Source organism: Nestor notabilis, unplaced genomic scaffold (assembly GCF_000696875.1).
Source record: "Nestor notabilis isolate BGI_N333 unplaced genomic scaffold, ASM69687v1 scaffold26469, whole genome shotgun sequence".
Classification (NCBI taxonomy): Eukaryota; Metazoa; Chordata; class Aves; order Psittaciformes; family Psittacidae; genus Nestor; species Nestor notabilis.
In genome coordinates, this window is record NW_009944515.1 from 4537 (window position 1) to 26153 (window position 21617).

The 21617-nt window shown below is 39.3% G+C and overlaps 1 protein-coding gene across 1 annotated transcript; it reads left to right on the forward strand.

Moving 5' to 3' along the window:
* Positions 1–1529: 1529 nt before the first annotated feature.
* Positions 1530–20639, forward strand: LGMN (legumain). The gene is made up of 13 exons (XM_010022455.1): positions 1530–1713; positions 8580–8677; positions 9476–9557; positions 10123–10208; positions 12753–12828; positions 13300–13362; positions 14284–14350; positions 15905–16023; positions 16714–16803; positions 17522–17719; positions 18351–18521; positions 19623–19690; positions 20468–20639. The coding sequence occupies exons 1-13, from the start codon at positions 1576–1578 to the stop codon at positions 20505–20507; spliced, it is 1296 nt and encodes a 431-aa protein (XP_010020757.1). The 5' UTR covers positions 1530–1575; the 3' UTR covers positions 20508–20639.
* Positions 20640–21617: the final 978 nt, after the last annotated feature.

Here is a 21617-nt window from a genome sequence, read left to right on the forward strand (position 1 = left end):
ATAAAATAAAAAAAACAAACCCCAAACCACCTTCCAAATTTATATATAAAACATACTTTTCATACTACTGCTTTGCAAGTCTTAATGTTGGTGGCCAGCAGATCCAGTTTTGGAAAGACCCGTACTAGATGTTACGTTAGCAGTCTTCACTGCACACACTAGCTCTGGAGGTGAGCTGCCTACTTCTCTGTTTCAGCCTCATTTGAGTAGGTGCAGATGGATGGTTTTGACTGTGGGGAACTGAGGTTGACTTAGATACTGCTTAGTTATTTGGTTTAGTGGTAGCTTTGACATTGTGCCTTGTGACTGTGTTGCATGGCTTGAGAGTTTCCAGCTTTTATTCCAGAGACAATCATGCTAAAGTAGGCTATTCTGCCTCATGGTACACCACCTCTTCTATACATAGCAGCAACGATCAACCTCCAGAATCTTTTTTGTGAGAAGGCCAGAGTAAAATTCCATCCCTCGGAGCAGGAGGAAATACATAATCTTTGCGCATGTGCTAAGAGCAGATGAGATGCAGCAGACCTGAGACTGTGACCAATATACCTAACCTTACTCCACCCCCTCGAAAAAACAGTATCTTGGGTTAGATGTCACCAGATTGTTTGCTTTTAAAGCAGACATTTTAACACACAGTGAAGGTGCTCAGGAAGTTCACTAGTGGGGACACTACTTCTAATCCTCTCAGGAAAGTAGAAAGAGCCGGTTTTGCCTGTGCTCAGGCCTCCTTTCTGGCTCCGCCTCTCTGAATTTGACATCCATAGGCTTTTCTCTCACTGTGCACCTTGTGCAAACTCTTGACCATTGTGCAAATGAGATGAAAATGCTACTCTTTTCATGTGGTACAGGTTCACGTTTGCTCTCCACTAGCATAAGAGGTTACACAAATAGCATGAGGCTCTTGCAGTCTGCACTTCCCCCCAACCCTAGCGGTGAGGGCTCTATCTTGTGCAAAAGAGCAGCGCTCTGCATCCACCCTCTCTAGCTTTGTAGGCACAGAGAGCTTTTGTAACACTCTGACCTTCCAAGTCCCAAGCAGTTCTCCGTGTCTATGGATCCTTGTACCTATATCACCCAGGATTTGACTCAGTAGTACTGGGCGAATTGCCAGTGAGTGGAAAACAAGGAACTGAATAAGCAGAGACCAAGAGAACAGTATGAATATGAAAAACAGTTTTATCTGTGAAATAAATACTTGATAGTGAGGCTTACTCTGTATTTGAGGCTTATTCATTGCCAGCTATTATAGAACAAAACAACCAGAGGGAGCTGAAAGACTTGGTTGTCCTATTCAGAATCACTTTCAGTCAGATTTGATAGCTGAAAGAAGACTCATGTAACTAGTAGCAGCTTGGTGCTAAAGGAAGATATGACCAGAAACTACTGTGGGTTGGTTGAATGGTCTGTAACACGCAAAGAAAACCCACAAGCAACAAAAGCTTACAGCTGCATTACTACTGATGTTTGTTTTGTGTTTATTTTTGACTGATGTCCTCTAATCTACTTCTCTCAAACTTCTTCATTAGGGATTATTTTCTTTTTCCTCTTCCGTTTGTGGAGTAAATAAAGAAGATGATATTGAAAGCAGTTTTGCTGCTGGGCTGTGCTCTGGGCATCAGCACATTCCCCATGGAAGAACCTGAAAATGGAGGCAAGCACTGGGTGGTGATTGTTGCAGGTTCGAACGGCTGGTACAACTATCGACACCAGGTAAGGACTGCTTACATTGTCCCATGTGCTGATGCTGGCCACGCTCCAGAAAATGCCTGCTCTGAGGTTTGCAGGGAGATAGATGATAGCTGCCTAGACTAGCTCAGGCCTTCTGTCATTTGGGCAAGTACTTCTAGACTTCCAGAAGTGTGTGAATTTGACCAGTCTTGCATCTTTTGAAAAGCTGTCATCAGCAGGAGGAGCAGTATTCTTCCTCTAATTACACTTCTGCATCCTGGGAAGCCTGTATCATTTAGGTTAAATATTCTAGTACTAGTCTAGAGGATCTGACTTCCTGATGAACAAATGATGTCTAGAATTAAACCTTACTTTGGAATGCATGCATGTTTCTTTACTTTTCTTTTCCTTTTTTTCTTATGTTCCTTATATTCCTCCTTCAGTTAAAAATCTGCAAAGTCTGCAAATGCACAGTGTGTTTTTGTGGGGTGGAGGACATGCAGAAGGGTGCCTTTTTTTTTTTTTTTTTTTTTTTTTAAACCTTAATCTGTTTGCTCACTGTGTTTGACAGCATAGCCTCAGTGTTGTGTTGGCACAACAAGGATACAGTGCACCAGGGTGCAGGAATCAGAGTGAATGGCAGGGGTGAAAAGGGAACAGGAACTCCTGAGTTTGACACTGCTGTCAAAGCCAGTGTGTTGTGGAATAGTGGTCTGAGTGTGAGTGTCAGGATGGACAGGATTAAATCCAAGTGACTTAACTGATGAAGTTCAAGACTTATAATCAGCAGTCAGGAGACTATGGCAGTTTTTTTTCCTTTGGGGAATTCTTGGACCATCCCTTAAACAGATTAATTACGCTTAAATGCAGTCTTTGCTCTAAACTTGGAACTACCTCTTGTTTTCCTGGAGAACAGGGTCCATTACTTCTGATTTATGTATGCATTTGTATTTTTCTAAATGTTAGGAAAACAGTTTACTAAACTCTTGTTTGTTAAGATGAACTTGACAGAGATTGAAACACTAGTGTACAAAACCAGCATTTTAAAAGTTAAACTCTATTAAATATACTGGGTGCAGCTGATTTGCTGAACACTGAAACTTTTAAAGTATTTATTATTTTTAATGTAACTGCCTCTAAAATCTAGAGAGGCTTCATCCTCTCTACTTCTGTTGATTGGGGAAGAAATGAGCCTTCATGTGTTGGGCACACTGCATTTTATGTTTACACTTATCCTCCCTCTCAGCTCACATTCAGTTTGTAACTTCCAGTGCAGTAATGAGCTTAAAACTAAATGAACCAGACTGACAGCCTTGTTGCATCTGGAGAAGAACCTGTTACTGGCAAATGCTAGCTCAACACCTTGACAAACTTGTTTTAGGGATTTTTCCAGCTCCTTGCACTATAGCTATAACCTGATAATCGTAGTCGGAATATTACAGCCTTAATATAAACTGTTCCTATTTCAAATTAAATCTTAAAAAAAAAAAAACCCAAAAAGCCCAAAAACCAAACAAACAACAAAAAAGATATTTTTGAAGTTTAAATTGGAAAACAATTATAGAATACTAGTTGTATTGAGTTATACTCAATCACTGCCTGCTCTGTGGTGTCTAAATTACTGAGTTGTGCTCTGGCTGTTGCTAATGCTGTATAACCAGTATTACTGGCTCCCTTCCACTCTAGGAGGAATTAATACCACAACATTAATTCTTTAAATATAACTACATTTTTGAAGCTGTGCCTCATGAGAATTCCTTTTCCGCAGTTATCCTAGAGTAAAGATTTTAACCTTTCTGTCAGTGAGCCTTCACTGGCAAGTACATCTGCCAGGTATAAAGTTATGAAGAACACATGATGCACACTTACATGTTTGTCCAACAGTAAGTCTTCTGAATATGCCAGTTTCACAGAAGCAAATTAACTTCTGAATGTGGTCATGCTTTTCAAGGTTAGAAAAACAAGAACGGATATTTTTTTGAACACCTTTATTTTGGAGATAACATCTCCAAACAATGAAAAATATCTGCAATGTCAGATTGTTCAGAATTTCAGTCCTAGAAAATTCTTTGTTTTAACCTGTGCTGCTTGCTTCAGATACAGTATTAACGTTTGGGGAAAAAGAGAATTGGAACACAACTAATAGTCTCATTGAAGTTATGAAACCAATGTCAAGGGAGTCTGCGAAGGATCCTTCAGAATGGGACTTAGCTCTTGCTACCTGTCTTGGGCAGGACACTGTCCCTGTTAGCTTCTTATGAAAAGAATCAAGTCCCAGAAGACACAGCATGTCAGCAGCCTGTGCTGTTTTGCTTAGTGGCCTTTTGTGGCCAACCTTAAGGGCCTGGCAGGAGTGAGCACCCATGATGGGAGGGCAGACGCAGCGGATAGTCATGGAAAATCCATGGTGTGTGTGCACCATGAAGTGTAAGCTAGAGATGGGTGCCTTGGGTATCTAAAAATTGGGGAAATTTGTTCCCAGAAAAACCAGCTGAGCCATAGACTTTGAGGAGAGTTGTACACAGGAGGAAAGGTACTACATCTTGGGAGTTATAACAGATTTTTTGGAAACACATAGACTGATCAGCATGTCTTTGCGTGTGATGCTGCTCCCCACCTTCCAGTGGTGGGAGCAAAAGCACTGCAGATACTTAAATGACTTGCACATGTCACTGTGGTGGAACTGGGAATAGGACTTGGACTTCCAGTTCTGTGCTTCATCCATCATGAAAGTCATTCCATAGTGAATACATGCAGAAATGCATGTTAGTTTTCAGTAGAATAATACTTGTACTGTCAGAAAGCAGAGCAGGGCTCCAGGATTGCAAATTTGTGTAATTCTTTGCTTTCCAAGGGAGAAATTGCAGAAAAAAATAGGTTGGACTTGAACTCACTTTCCTCTTGCCATAATCTTTCTTCCTCTGAACTTCTCTAACCTGGCCTGTGTACAAGTGAATTTGTAGATGTAAATGTTCCTGTAGGCAGTTACTCAATGTGACTTTTTTTGTTACTGGAGTGATTGCTATTCTCTACATGTAACTAAGCACTCATGATACCCTTTGCAGTTTGAGACCTCAGCAGACTATTCAGCTGCTCAGGGTATAGTTAATAAATGATGTTGTATGTTTGAATTACACTTATATTTTGTGAGCTCTGGTGGTTTTGCATGCTGTCTGCACACAACACAATCAAAACATACCCTTTTGCCTCCACAGTAGTTATCTGGTGGCACTGCATGTTCATCAGACTAAACAACCTTGAAAGAAGTTTACACCTTCAAAAATGCCTCCAATTTCATACATGAAAAGCTGTGGGAAAAGCAGCCCATCATTGTATGTGCTGTATGAACAGTGAATTTGTAAAGATTGTGCAGACCCTGGAAACTCTGAGTTTGCACCTGTAACCACAAGGAGTCTGAAACTGCTTCTAGGACTTGTGATTCAGCTGTCAGAGGTCAGGATCCACTATGAGTGGTGCAAACCTCAAGTGTAGACAAGATCAGGAAAAAACCACCATTTGCACTTATCTGTGAACGACATTCACACCTTGCAGGGACTTGTTTCCTCTATAATGGCTGAACTGTGACAGTTTCCTACTCAGGATGATGTAAACTTGTCTTACACATTTAACTCACCAACTCCCTGAAAAAATCTGAAGTGTTTTGAATAGCATACTGCCCAATGTGTTAGGCTTACAGTCATTGCAAAGCTAGCTTGTATATTGTCTTATGCTTGTGACTTCTCAGTTCTTTGTTGGTTTTATACATATCTTAGTGGGTTTGATTAGAGTTGCTTGGGCTGCGGAAGGACTATTGATGTGCATTTCTCTGCTCCTCAGCAGTTACCCTGACTTCCGTATAGCAGCTTTATTATGGTGAGACTGGCTGCTATGCTGTAAATACAGCTAAGCACTCGTAAAGCATAAGAGAAAGAATACTCCCACCATTCCCTGGGAAAGTGGCTCAGCTCTCTATTATATAAAGCTAGATGATCTATCTCTGGAAAGCTTAGCAACATACATGAGCAAATACAGCACACATGGGTCTGTTCTCAGTTGTTGCTTTTAGTCTCCTACTTACTGAGCTTTATGAGCCAGGGACTCTATTTATTCAGGGTTTTGGACACTATCAACTGAAGTAGTATCTTATTCCAGGACAGTCCTAAATTCTCCAGTCTTGCAGGTAACAGACATTAAGGATCTTTTTGGTTCATGGCTTCAATAACATTCCTTCATTGGGTTTACGAAATTGTGACCGAAGCTATGGGAAAACCTTTCTTAAGTTCTTAATCATAGTTATAGTTTTTGGCTGATCTGTGTTTAAGTGAAGGAATGAAACATGGCTGGCATTTCAGACATATTCTTCTACTTTGCTTATATATTACAGTTCATTCTTTTTAGGGCCATGGCATTTCAGTGTACCTGTAATGGGAACAGTGACACTTTTCAGTGAAGTTGACAGTTCCTTACGCATGCTTTTTGCCATGAGCGTAGCAGTCATAAGACCAGAAGTAACCAATTTAACAGAAGTGTAAGCTTTTCCCTTCAGGAACTATTTATGCATGAATGTGTCATGAAACAAATTCATTTTTCCAGCTTCTCACCTCCCCCATCTCCTCCAAGCAGTGTACTCTTTTAGGGTGGTTTCAGCAGTGTTTGAGAGGCAGTTACACATCAACAGGAAATACTCTAGATTCACATATGCGGCCCTACTCTAGCAGGGGACTTTGTATTCTGGTTTTATAGAGGTGGGTTGTTTATTGTAGTGTGTATGGAGGGAACAGGAGGAGCATGTGATCAACATCAAAGGTGGCTAGTCAGGTTAGCTAATTCTGTGCAAAAAACCCCAATTCTTTACTTAGAACTGTCCTGCTTTAGCCAGTGAAGCTTTAGCAGCAAAACATGGTTTCACTGCTCTAGCCTGTGTAGTGATATCATTATGCTACCAGCAGGTACAGCTCCCTTAGCAAAAGTCTTAGCAAAAGTCTTAGCAAAAGGCTGGGGCAGTCCTCAAAGAAGCGTAAATTAAGGTCGAGGGGAGTTGATTATGTTGTTGTGTTTCCTGCCACACTAGGGAATTTAACCCATTTAAATTTATCACCAATGTTGACTTTACTAAGACAGGACATAGTGAGCAAGCAGTCAATGAATCAAGGAAAGAGAGACAAAAAATATACATTTACAAAGTGTGACTGATTTGTGGTACTCTGGTATTAATTAAAAACACCTCTGAAGTTCCTACTGGCTGTGGGAGCACAGACACTTGCTGCTTGAATATGTTAATATTATATCATGATAGTATGTCTGAGCATTTCTGTGTGTTGCCAGCCTATAACTGGTTCTGTCAGGATAACAGATGTGTATTATGTCTTGAGAGGGAGAGGGGATCTATGATCTATTCATTAATCAGTGTAGAGAAGCCCAATTAGTGTTTTCTTCTGCTTGGGTTACTTCTGAAAATGAAATACATGTTTAGTCAAACCTGCACACTGCTGTTTCATATTATAGGTCATGCCTTTATAATTCTGTTTAACCTCTACCTTTTGACTTGTTGAGGCAGCAGACGGTATAATGACATACAGGGAAATGGAGAACTATAAACAGTGCAGATTGTCTGAGACAGGGGGACGAGAACATAGGCTGACCTGTGTAGTGGAAGATGGAACTGCTTTAGTAAGGACAGTTTAACATTCAGGGTTAGTCATGTGAAGAGATTTTGCTGTGGGAGAATTCATTAGCATTGAGTGTGCCTCACCCTTCCCAGAATCTTGCACAACTACCCTCTCTTCTCAGATTCAATGGCACTTAGAAGACCAAGGATTATAAAGTGACAGAATTTTACAGTCTCGGTGTCCTTTCCAGTCAAAATCACTAATACTCCTAAGTCATCTGAACTTAACATAGGTACACTTAAACCACTTCAGTTTGATTTACAAACTAGGAAATTAGATTAGTTCAACAGAAGTAAGCTCTAAAGCTTGTTTCTTGCCTGCATTTGGAGTGTGTGTTTGTTAGATGAGATTTCTTCCATTAAATCTGCACAGATTTTTCTAGCATGTGTTTTATGGTTTAGGAATGATTGTTAATATCCCATTAGGTCAATCACAGACTGCAACTCTAAAGATAATTATTTGGGCTGGGGTTACTAAGAATTTAGCATTCTGATAGAGGCTTGCATTTACTGTAATATCACTTTGATGACTGTTGTTATTTCTGTGTCATAGGAAGATGGTTCTGCAAAGAAGATCTGCTTATTCATATCCTGTACAAGTTAGGAAAAGAGCCTGAATTCTGCAATTCTATTTTCCACTGAATTCTGTTTTCTTGCCCTGAAGCTGCTTCAGTGTTACTCTACAAGAAATACATAAGTAAAAAGGAAATTTTCCTTAATCAAAATTCTCATCTAGTAAAACAAAATTTAATAAAATCTTTGCAGAGATAGATTAGTAAACCACACTTGCTTGAGCCAGTGATAGTCTTTGCTGCTTAGTTGTGCAGGCTTGGTGCAGAACCAATCGAAATTGGTGTAACTCCAGCTCTTTCCTTCTGCTTCTTGGCACATTTTGGATTTGTCTGTCAATGCACAAAGTTTTCATTTAGATTTTCTCCCAGGACACTGCTGAGAACCTTTTGTTACATGTTGTCATCTCTACCAAGTCTGAAGTAACTTCTGGTTTTGGTTTAAATAAGAAACCAAAATATTTTAGTAAACTAATGCAACTACTCCTAGTTAAAGACATCGAGTTTTGGTTTAAGCTGTTCATATCATCCCTCTAGCAACCCTCAATGGCTTATATTTGAATGTGGTCAGTTACTTTTGGATAACTGCCTGCTCTTAGGCCTGCAAAATTATTTTTCGTCTGGTCTTTAATCTCTGTTAAAGCTAATAATGAAAATCTGCTCAATTCCAGGCAGATGTGTGCCATGCATACCAGATTGTACACCGAAATGGAATTCCAGATGACCAGATCATTGTCATGATGTATGATGACATTGCTGATAATGATGAGTAAGTGATGAATGTACACTGGTCACAAACTGTATGGTTACTACAATCACACCATAGCCACCAATGCATTTTGAGTTTGTAGTAGTTTTGTAAGGAAAAAACACCTGTGATATGCATGGAGACATTTTATCCATGAGCACAGTAATTCTCCTTTGAAATGTGCTCCTGAGCTTCCTAAACCTTATTTCCACAACTCTGCATCTATTGTGGCACTGAGGACTGCAGACCTTCATTGTTATGAGAGTAAGTGACCTTAACTCCCAGGTGTAACAGTTTACAGGAGCTCTGTGTATGAATTGCAAGACTTTTTTGACTTTTATCAGTTTAATTCCTAGAATGTACATTCAACAGTGTACGTGTCCCATTTTTGGTGGCTGCCTAGAGCATATCACTGCTGTCTATGTGAAACAGTTCAGTGATACAGCCTCTAATTCTGAGACAGCTTCAAAAGAAATCAGTGAACTTCATGTGCTCAGCAGTACTGAGAGCAAAGAGTAAAGGGGCCTTAAGGGAACATTGAAAGAGAGATCATAGTATAAGAGATCACCTGCCTACATCTTCAGGTAAATCAGCATGATCTGAAGTGGGATACTTGAAAGTACTCTGAGGGTAAGGACACCTGAGGCAGGCATATGTAACTGACTGAAGTGAAAAGGTGTTTATATTGTGAGATCATATGGTGCAGGTACCCATGCGCTCTCCCAGGCAGGCCGGCTAGTCAGGACAGTTTAAATGGTTTCCTAGTTGTTACATGGCACATGGCTAATTATTCATATTTATATTCCATTCGACTTTCAGAAATCCTACAAAAGGCATTGTCATCAATAGGCCTAATGGCACAGATGTGTATGCTGGAGTGCCCAAGGACTACACAAAGGAGGTAAGAATGAAACACCATTCTGGAGGGAAGGTTTAGCATTAGCCAGTGTTCTGAATAAATCCTTTTAGCATTAGCCAGTGTTCTGAATAAATCCTTTCAGCCTATAGCTTATACTCCAACATGCACATAATATAAAGCCTCCACCTTATTAGCCTGCTGCGGTTTGGCATGAAGTTTGGTGTTCAAAAGATGAATATAAACAATAAATGCTTTGAAGTGAAGCAGTGGTCATAAAAATAAACCTTTATAGTGTTTTTTGTGCTGGCACATGAAATAAAAGGAGGAAAAGTCTTGCATTCAAAAATGTAACTCAATCTGAAGAACAGCTGTGTAAGACTAATTGGTTCATTAAATCAGAACAGTAATCCAATAACTTTGTGATTTCATGATTTGGTGAGTCATCAAGGCTAACACATAATATAATGAGTGATTGAAAGGGATGGCCAGCTAAGCTTGCCATCCACACATAGACTCGTTTTCAGAAGCCATCTTTCTAAATGAAGATTTTTTTTTTTTTTTTGTTGTTTTATGATCAGATTTAACTTTAATCCTCTTAAATCCTTAGGATGTTACTCCAAAGAACTTCCTTGCTATTCTCAGAGGAGATGCAGAAGCAATGAAGGGGGTGGGATCAGGAAAAGTATTGAAGAGGTAAGAGAAGTTCAATTTGGAAAATAATTGCATGTGTAGTTGTACATTGGCACTGATTTCAACAAAAGAATAGGGTAAATTAGAGCAACTTGAGAATCCACCACTACTATCAAAGGCAATTCCAGGTCATTCACATTAGAAATTCAGTGGTTCTGGTTTCTTAAACTATCTTAAACTATTTTTAAACACCAAAAAGCAACTGCTGATATTCAACTGGTATAGAGTCCAGAATGAAATCTCTAGGTGATAGTATCAACTGTATTAAGGTATTTAGACAGCTGTCTTATGCAAAAGTGGCTATTCAGAGAGATTTTTGTTAAGGTTTTTGTTTTAGGGGTTTGCTAAGACTTGGTTTAATGTACACAAACAGTTGTACTGGGCACCTGAAGTGGTGAGACTTAGCAGTCTGTGGCAGAGGGACAAAGATAACTTAAACAGCTCATCAGCTGAAAGAGTTGCATGTCTAATCCCAGTCTTGGTCTTTGTGGCAGGGGTAAGGTTATTGAGGCTCTGAATGTAATGAAATGGAATTATAGTTTATATTTAATGCAAAAAAATCTTTGTGATTGAAAAAGTAGTATAAGCAATTAACTGTGTGATGGATGTATTATGCCTAAGGTATTTGTAAACTAAGTTACACAAATGATTGTAAGTTTGGCAGTATTCTAATATATGAACAATAATAAATTGTCAACTGGCTAAGTAGAATGTAAGATCTATTATTCAAGAATAAAAGCAATATATTTACGGGCCTAATTAGAAGACATCTTGGAAAGATATCTGGTGTCAGTTATTCATCTTGCTTCTACAGAATTTGAGATATGAAGGTATGATGCCTATTTAGTAAGGTGTGTTCTATTTCTGACTCAGTACCATTTATATTATATTTTTCTATGTACGGTATTTCCTATAAAACCTTTAAAAATTTAATTTGACCATTTGGAAGGACTAGTCTAGTTTAAGAAGAGTTGTCCAAGTGCTTCATCTGACAGATTAATTTTATAGGTAAAGCAATGAAACAGAACAGCAGAATCCTGCCCGGGCATTGGGGAGAATAAAAAAAAAAGCAGCAGCAGGAAAGTAGTCCAATAAACTATTGCTGCCAGTTGTTTAAGCTTCATTTGGAAAAGCTGAAATAGCAAATGATATATGCAAGGCATATAGGCAGAAAGTTAATAAATTCCTGCACATTTACTAGATTGTTCTTTCCTGGTAGCTGGAATGAGTCAGGGGGTGACTATAAAGCATTTTTCTTTCAAAGGTCTTCAGAACACACCTCCCCAGTGAAAGCTTGATGTTGCAAGTCAAATAAGGGAGTGTCTATGCGGGGGCCAAGGACTCTTCAGCTACACAGGAGGACATCTTAAACCCACATATGAAAGTCCTAGTTATTTACATTTCAGCTTCGTTGTATTTTTTTGTACTTAGGGTCAAGAGTGGGACCCAGAAAAATAACACTTAGCCGTTCTTTGTTAGGCTCTCATGTGAATTTCCAAGTGGCCTGACTTCTGCTATTCGGTGGGACAAGAACTCAATTATCCTCTGCCCAGAAGGCCTGTAGATTGTTTTCCAGGTTGTTCCCTAACCAGCAGGTTATTGGCCATGCAGAAGGCTGGACAGTGTCCCCTTGGGCTGCTGCAGTTGTACGTTTTTGCAGTCAGGAAAGAGCAAAAGCAAATATGCGTATCTGAATCACTGATACAGAGGAAAAGAGGAGGGCTTGGAGACTCCTTACAGTCTGTTCACGTATTTTGTAGTTAATTGTTCCTGAATACAGTTTAAAAGCAAAATCCCTTTGTAGATCTATCTGTTAGGGCAAGACTTTAATATCACCCAAATGTGATCTGTTAGATTTAGAGTGCAATAAAAATCTATGGCAAACTGTGTATTACAAAGATATTAGGGAATCAAAGCCTGTGAGCATGCAGTGCTCAGCTGATTTAGTGTAAATGCCAGTCTAGCCTAATGGGTGAGTTTGTATACACATCATTTCTCCATGGAGGTATGGGCTGGCACTGATTTGGCTAAGTATGGCATGCAGATAACAAGGAAGTACATAAACACATGTAAGAATCTTAGAAAGATGTTTTTGTGGTTTTTCTCTGTATTATTGGTGCCTTGGTATAACGTAGTGATAAAAACATTCCTTTTTAACCAGACTGCTACAAATGTCCACAGTATAACAGAGTTTTCAGATAGACATTAAAAACCTATTGTGCTCCCACCATACTCGATGCACCAGCCCCTGCCTCACCAGCAATCAGTTTACAGCTTGAAACATGAAGTGTACTTGCCATGTTCCCCATGCTTGAAGGACTAGCTTATATCCCTGTTTTCATTCCTTTTGCAGACGCTCATCTCTTCTCATAAGCACCCAAAGTACTGTGCTTTGAGAGGAAAAAAGCAATACCAAAAGGAGGTGCTTCAGCTATATTATTTTCAAATATTGACATGTGTTAGCTTTGAGAAGCAGATGACTGTTGTTGTAATGAAGATCAGGTTGGAGTGGTTAGAAAGAACTTGTTTGCAATTTTTTCAATACAGTGGTCCCAAGGATCATGTGTTTGTTTATTTCACTGACCATGGAGCTCCAGGACTTCTGGCTTTTCCTGATGACGATGTAAGTATTTGGGAGATTACTTTGTCATAAAACCCATCCTTTTAGTGGCATACTAAAATAGTAACTAACAAATGTAAAACACAAAAATATTTGATGCTTTGCCATATTGAGGGGGGAGGCAGAAAAAGAGCAATATGCTTCTCATCATAACAGTTTGGATTTTTTCCAGTTTGAATTTAAGCCTGCAGGTGAAATTAAGTAATTTAATATTTCATTGGACTTCAGTGGTCCAAGCAGACTATTTCACACAGGTATGACTTGACTTTCTGGTGCACTATACTTATCATCTGGGACCATTACTCATCTTTTCCAGAGTGGTAAATACAGGAACATTGTATTTTGGGCAAAGCACCAGATACATTTAATGGGAAACAGTATACATATCCACAACAGTTAGTATTTATTCCTATTACGTGAATTGTGTCTCTCTTGAACATAAGTGGTTTTAATATAAGGCTTCTTATTTTACAGCTTCATGTGAAGGACTTGAATAAGACTATTTGGTACATGTATCGTCACAAAAAATACCAGAAGGTAAACAAGCATTATTGGAAGTTGTGAGATTGAAGGAGCAGCTGGCACGGAAGAGAGACATTTGTCTTCATGTTGAGAGTTATTTAAAACAGGATGAAGTTGTTGCCATGCAATGGAATTTGGATTAGGATTTTGTACATAAAAGTATTGATCCTATCCAAATTTTCTCTTTCCATTTTTAGTTTCCTCTGTATTTGCAATAGATGTTGAGATTTAGCGAACAGCCTTCTGATAAAGGAGAATATATTCTGAGCAACAGTGGAGAAACACCATCTGTAACTACTACACCCTTATAATATGTACCTGACTCTTTCTTCCTGTACTTTGTTTGCTTCAGACTGCACTGTCGCTACAGGAAGTCTAGATATACGACATGTTTCTCTTACAGTTACTAATATAACTTAAGAGACTGTACCTCTTGTTAGAAAATTCTGTGCATTTATTTCATCACATGTAGTGAAAAACTAATATTTATAACATTTTAGCAGCTTGCCTTTCTTTGAGCAACTTTCTGCAGTAATCTCTCTTCTATGGCTGGCTGTATTTAGGAATACAGAAATGGCCATTGGTTCCAGCAATACCACATTCAGGAGTGGTACATTACTGTGCACACTGTGTGTTGTGTCACTCTTTAGTGACTGTGTATTTGATCTGTGCTTTGTACATTAGTCAGTAGATCCCCATGGATTCTACAGAGATTAATAACTTCTTTTCATTGTGATTGTTTCCCCTTTCCACATACTTTAGTTTCCAAGAAATGAAAAATTGAACTATTTGCTTTTGGTTTTTTATTTTAGAGCATTATGGATAGCTCTTGTTCAGGCACAGCAGTACAGGCCAACTAGCTACCACTGAAAAGCACTGAAGAACTTTCGTCCGTGTCTTCATGGAATTTCTTAAGGTCTCTGATTTATCTTGCAGATGGTGTTTTATATTGAAGCATGTGAGTCTGGATCTATGATGAATCATTTGCCTGATAATATCAATGGTGAGCAATCAGTTAACTTACTGGAGTTAAATATCACAACTTGTCACATACCTAAGCAGGTACCGTGTCAAGGATAGGTTCAAGGCAGTGGAAGTTTTTAGTAGAGTAGAGTTTTAGCAGGGAGCGCAAGAATTGGAGAAAGTGATATTTTCCACTTATGGGAAGTTCCTTTTAAAGAAGTAATGGAGTCTTATAAAGACTACTGGGGGTTTCTTTTTCTTGCAACTGAGAAGTTGAAAAATGATTTGTTTTCAGGAACTATGGGGTTGCCCTTAACTGGTAGTAAGTCATACTGGAATTTTTCAGCCTTAGCACTGCTAACAGTAGATGTGAAGTTTCTGCTATCAGTTTCATTGAGTAGCAAAGGCACATGTGAGACACCATTGCCAGGCGATTTTGCTGTACTTACTTGTACAATAACCCAGGAGACTGAATGGTCTGGCTTGCTTGTAGTTTTGAAGCTGTGATTGCAGGGAAGACCAAGCATGTGCTTATCCATGGCTTCCTGGCTCTTTGGCCCTGGAGTGTGCTGCCTGGCACCCACTTAGACTTCTTACAGCCCTATCAAAGGCTTACAGAAAGTTCACACCAAGTTTCATATTAATGATTGTTCAAAATGAATGTTCAGAGAATTGCCATTTTTCGAAGTTTGTTCTATTCAGAATTTCCAGTCCAAGGACTCCCTGGTTTCACCACCAGCTCTGCCATGGACTTACAAAGGCAGAAAATTGATAATTTATGTATTATAGTAGGAAGCTGTCTTTGGCAGATTTCAGTAGTGAAGTACAAAGCTTAACAGTTTACTTAGTAAGCATTTTAAAGGGTGCTAAGAAGAGCACTTTCCTACTTGGACAAGATTTAAGACTATTTTGGTTTTTGAACTTTAAGTACTTTCTGAGTAGAAACAACGCTTTAGCTCTATAAAAGCAAACCTAACGCTTTTTCATTTCGACACTTGGACTTTATGAAGTTACACAAGTATGCTAAGAGGTGACTTTGGCAAAAAGCCAGAATAGGTTTTGTCTTAATGCCTGTAAGATGTGTTTACAGATATCGTGTGTGTGTTGTGTTAGAGACGACTAGTGGGAGGTGTCCCTGCCCATGGCAGGGGGGTTGGAACTAGGTGATCTTTGAGGTCCCTTCCAACCCAAACCATTCTGTGGTTTTCTGTAAGAAAAGATGATTTAGAGGATTTACTTCAAGTTTGGGGAAAAATCATTATTGTAATAAAGAAAATGAATGTATAGATGTTGTCAGTGCACAGTGTTCTCAGGCAGTTCTTCAAATAGTAGATTTTCTCCTCAGAAGTGTATACTATTCTTTAAACACCCCAGACCACACATCCAGCATACTTCTAACAGTATTCTAAAAGTATGCTTAAGTATTCTAAAGCATTGAGGCCGACTGAACAGAATGGTTAACAGGCTTCTTTCCTTCCTGCTATTTAGAAGTAAGTGACTGAAAGCCAAAATAGTTACACAAATACATCACGTGCAGCTCAGTACTAAATCATGTGGAAGGGGTTAAAAAAAATGCTTTCTATTTGTCTTACAGTTTATGCAACAACAGCTGCCAATCCCAGAGAGTCATCGTATGCATGTTACTATGATGATGAAAGGCAGACTTATCTTGGGGACTGGTACAGTGTGAATTGGATGGAAGATTCAGATATGGTAAGTTACTTAGATGAGGTTTCTGCATTTCCATGCATGAAAAATCACCTCGCTTTTTAAAAATAGCTCCTTTACAGGATTTGTGAAAATACTTGTTCTTATGAGAGACTGAAATAAACAAATTGAGTTGTTAAAAAGTATTTTTCTACTATTCAGAACTACATACAATCTTTATTTGTTTGGGTCACTAGATTTCTTTCTGAAACTAACTTTTGGAAACATTGTATTCTTTTGTTATTTAGAAGATTAGAAACTGTCTGACTTCTGGTTTGAAATTCACATAATCTTGATTTGCTTTTCTGAGACCACACCTCCAAATTTGTTAAACAAGTTGGGTAGTTCAGGAGGTTGTACCTCTGCTTCAGGGCTCCTTAGTGAGCTGTGGCTAACCCATTTGTTAGCGTAATGGGAAACGGTACTAATGAAACAAATGTGGGATTTGTATGCTAGCCCTTCTTGCCCATTTGCTGGGAGATGAGGAGATCATTAAAAGGAATTTGAGAATATGCTGTCTAATCTTCCTTTCAATTTTTACTTTTACGTCTTTCAAAGTTTGTATAGCTCTTGCCCTATACTTCCTTCCACATACTGACAGCTAAGACCCTTTCCAGGTTTCCTTAATGCTTAGAAGTGCTTAAATTGAGCATTTTTAGAATAGCTGAATTTAAATATCTGTGTTTCTTCGTGCAGGAGGACCTAAGAAAAGAAACACTCCACAAGCAGTTTCAGCTGGTGAAGAAACGTACCAACACCAGCCATGTGATGCAGTATGGAAACAGAGTATGTATTTGAGTGGGCTTCCTGGTCAGATAGATCTTAAAATCCTTTGTGCTCTATGCTTTCACTCTCTAAAAAACCCCCAAACAAACAAAACCAAAACAAAAAAACCCCAAAACAACACTCCCTCCCCCCCAAAAACCCCTACTATAAACTGGCAGAGTTGATTTAGAAAATGAAACTGTTCATCTTAGAAGACCACTGAGCATTTAAGAGATGATACGAAAGAAATACAGCCTTGTATTATGCTTTAATCTAGGGAGTCAGGATATGAATTGTCCTCCAAGCTCCTTCAGAGATTTAACACTTCAGTCAAGTATAAGAAGGGTATTTATCACTTACAGACATATTGTGAATATTAATGAAAAGTTAATAAGTACACTGATCCTTCAAATGGGAAGAGCTAAGAGGTGATATATCATTTATAGTAGTCCCATTATTCAACACATTAAATATTTGTAAAATAAAAGAAATCGGGTTACTGAACCTGATGGATCTTTTTCCCCACCATGAGTTTTGGAAATAAAAGTTCCCCAATTTTTGGCAGCTTTGCCCTTTTATTGGAAAACCCAACATGAGCACACCCACACACAACTCTATGATCTCCTTTATTTTCTGTAACAAAGCAAGTTCAGAGTGTTGGGTTTGCATGTCAAAGCAAGGACAGACTGTCTACTGGAGGGGATTGACACTTTCCATTTTTTTACTTTCTAACCCTCAGAGCATCTCCTCCATGAAAGTGATGCAGTTTCAGGGCATGGGGAAGAAAGCTGTCCCCATCTCTCTGCCACCTGTAGAACACTATGACCTAACGCCTAGTCCTGATGTGCCTCTTGCAATCATGAAGCGAAAGCTGATGGTTACCAATGACATTTATGAGGCTAAGAAGATTGCTGCAGAAATAAAAGTACACTTGGAGGTAAGCACAAAAAATTAAATAATTGAACTACACGCCAGGTCAGGTTTGTTTCCATCATAAGCAATAGTAACACCCCTGAAGCCAATGGGATTGCTTGCAGTTTTTGCAAGTTGCAACAGAATTCCTTTTCAGACTGGTAACCTCCAGCTGATGGTTTATTCTTCCTTTAAAATTCCACAAGGCACATTCAGTAGTGATTATCTAGGAAAATGTTAGGAAGTGCAAAAGTTAGTCTCAGCTTTTATTGCCATGAAAGTCCTCATCTGCATCCACAGGGATTCTTGTTGGGAGGAGTTACTCTTTGGTATTAGAGAAATTCTTGTCTCTGTAGAATTTAAGTCTCCCAAATCAAATAGCTCCTGCAGAATGATAGTACTGTTGGTGGTGGTGTTTTCTTTATTCTGCCAGAACACTAGAAGGGCAGTGTATGATTTTGGGAGCCAGGAGTCTGACTTTGTCTCCCTAGTTTTCATTGGTGTGTTAAGGTCCAAAAGACTGTGGTAAAAGTAAATGGCAAGATTTGGTTCCTTAAAAAGCTCAAGAGTTGACGGTTTAAGGAAAAGAGACATCTCAAAGTCTTCAAATTAGGTTTAGAAAAACATGGTTTAAGTTCTTACTGGTTTATGTGCAGGTGAAAGAATTTATCCAAGAATCCATGCGAAAGATAATCACCTTAGTAACAGGATCAGAAGAACAGACCAAACAAATTCTGTCAGACAGATTGACCATCAGCAATTACGACTGCTACCAGTCAGCGGTGACCCACTTCAAAACTCATTGCTTCAACTGGCACTTAGCCATGGTAAGTCAAGCGTTAGATATAACCTGATAAACCTACTGGTAAAACAAGCACAGTAGTCATATGCATGTCTGCAAAATCAGCTTTTATTTAAAAAGGTAGCCTGGGGGCAGTCATACAGCTTAGTTGTGCAGAAAGGGTAAGTAATATTTTTGGAAACAGGAAACAACTTCCACTACACCTGTAGATAAGCAAGAAGATTACTAATAACCCAAAAATAATTTACTAACGAGTGCTGTCCTCTCATCAACACCCCCCCTAGAAATCCCAGTGCTAAATAAGTTGCGTATTTCTGCTTGAGGCATCTTTACTGGAAAACAGAAACACGAACACCACCACTGTAAATTCATAATCCCAGTATATTAGATTTCTGTATATGATGGTGGCTTGCATAGTTTGTTGCAATAGCCTAGCTGCTACTTCCATGGTCTTGTTGAATTACTGAGAGCCACCTTTTAGTTTAGGGGTTTTATTATTGTCTACTCTTCCTGGGATCCCAACTGAAAGCCAAATCCTGTTGTGCAGAGCACTGTTCAGACAAGAATGAGAGGTCAGTTCCTATTCCAGAAAACCCAGTCCTGATGTCAGGCAAGATAACCCAAGTGGGCAGTGGCATGTGGTAAAATGAGTCAATAGCAAATTAACTGATTTTAGCAGAAAGCTGGGGGATTACCTGCCAGTTGGCCAAGATCTAAGTACTGTATGCAAATCAAAAGCAGTCCTTCAGTTGGACCTTCTAATCAACCAGGCTATTGGGCAGCTCCATTGCTCTAAAATTTTAGTTCTCCTTGGTTTTGGTGTTTTGTTTTTTGTTTGGGGTTGGTTTTTTTTGTTATTGTTGTTGTATATGTAAGGGGTTTTTGAATGCAATTGGTTAGATGGGTGCGCCTTGCCCGAGGGACCAATGTGTAGCAACAGCTGAATTTACCTAATGAAGTTTAAAGAGCAAAGTGAACAGAAGAAAGATACATTTAGCCTAGTGCTGGATTGTCAATTAAATACCTTGAATATTAACAGCATTTCTAAATCACTTCCATAATTCTTTTGGATAAACAATACCTGCTCTTCATCACTGAAATTCTTGACAATGTTTGTTTATTTCAGTATGAGTATGCACTGAGACAGCTGTATGCCTTGGTCAATGTTTGTGAAGGAGGATACCCCATTGACAGGTAAGGAGGTTCCAGATACACTATGTGGTTTTATCTATGGCTAAAAAAGCAGATGCTGATGGGCAGATGAAGCCTAATGCTTAAACCTTCTCATGTGTTCTGCTCTGATGACCATTTAGTCAGTTCAAGTTCTCCCTCTAAAGTTACGAATACTTACTTTGGACAACATAGCATTATTAGTTCTCTCCTGGTCGTAATGATCCATTTCCCCAGTAACCCTTTAATTTCCTTGTTGAAGACCCTCAGGGGAAGGTCAGTCAGAGGATCCCACTGTACCACATAATAAAATAGCATGACTGGTGCAAGGGTGTTGCCCTGTAACTCCTGTATGATCTTACCCTGAGGCACGGTTGGAACCTGCTGTATTTTCTCTACTGCCGCCTCAGCTGCTGGCTCAAACAGATCACAGCACTGCTCCATTCTGGTGAGGAAAGGGCCCCCATCTATGAGCCTGTGTTAGGAAAGCAGGGAAGATAATGGTCTGAGCTGACCCTTACGGTGGTGCAGCAGGGGCAAGGGAAGGGTGCTGTTGAAATTCTAACTTGGGAGTTTGTGGTAGAGGATGGGATCCTAGCTTGTGAGTCATGTGAGAAGAGGAAAGCAGAGGAGTAGGGAAGGGGAGGGCAGATGGATAGTTTAGGCAGCATGCACATGCAACCTGGAAGGTGAAGAACTGCTGCCCCTACTCCTGGTGACATCCTGCTGCAGTCAGTTTGGGAAATGGTTTGAGAGCTCAGCACCTGAAAAGTTTCTCATCGTTACTGTTCTCTGTTGCAGAATATACCTGGCCATGGATAAAGTGTGTCATGGATATTAATGTAAACAACAGCCCCTGATATAACCCTGATATTACTACACGAGATAACGTCTTGTAACTGTAACAATCCAGACTTTATGTGCATGCAACATGACAGAGAGTCAACCACTGTGCTGGAACTGTGCTGGGAGCTGAGGTACCTGACCACGAGCAGTACATGTGCTCTCCCCTGTGTCCCCACCTGCTGCCAGCCTGCTGGTTTGACAGACCACACGGAGCTTTCAAACGGATGATTTGTTTCAAATGCAGTGCTCTTCGGAATCTCTGGATGAACACTACAGGCCGCCTGTCAGTGATTGTTAAATCTCTGCTAAATTTAAACATTGAGTTGTTTATTCAGGAAATTTTTTTTAATACTATTGCTAACTATAAGCTTTTTAAGAGAAATTAATGAATTCCATTGCAGTGACTAATTTGCAGATTGGTAAAGAGTGAAGAAACCAAAGCTTGTTCTTTAAGCTTTAACTCCGTAACAGTTTAAAGAAATTAGTTGCGTTTGAGAACTATTGGATGTGAACAGCACAGTTAAACTGTGAACAGTGAAAGTCTTTATGGGTAGAAAGCACTGTTTCCCAAAGAAAAACACAAATACCTAATGCTGTAAATTTAGCAACAGTATATTATAATTAAATGTGTATACACACAAACCTGTGGGAAGTCACAAAGTACAGGAGCTGCCTGTGAATAAAAATGAAGTTGATGGTGTCACCAACCTACAGGGCAATACAGTGTTAGACATCTTGTGTCTTGAAAATAAATGAAAGCTAATTAATTTTATGATATTGCATTAAAAGTCTGTCCCCTGGAAGCCTTCTACAAGGCAGGTCATCTCAAAAAAAAAAGAAAGCAGCCCCAAAAACCCTGAACAAATCAAACCTCCAGCATCAACAACAAAAATTATCAAAAGCCTAAAGTCACATTGGAAGGCACCATTCCTTAGAGGTGACTCAGTAAATGACAAATAGGGAAAATTAGAGGCTATGAGGTGATTCAAAGGAGTTTCAGGTTGTCTATGCCTTTTTACATGTGGAGACAGGATACAGAAATACTTTGGGGCCCTTTCCAGAATGCATTATATGCAAAATTACCTCATCTCCATGGGAAAAGACC

Coding starts and splice junctions, on each gene's coding strand:
- LGMN (XM_010022455.1), top strand. CDS start 1,576: ATGATATTGAAAGCAGTTTTGCTGCTGGGCTGTGCTCTGGGCATCAGC. Junction 9,558..10,122: donor CCAAGGACTACACAAAGGAG/GTAAGAATGAAA, acceptor TTAAATCCTTAG/GATGTTACTCCAAAGAACTT. Junction 13,363..14,283: donor GTCACAAAAAATACCAGAAG/GTAAACAAGCAT, acceptor TTTATCTTGCAG/ATGGTGTTTTATATTGAAGC.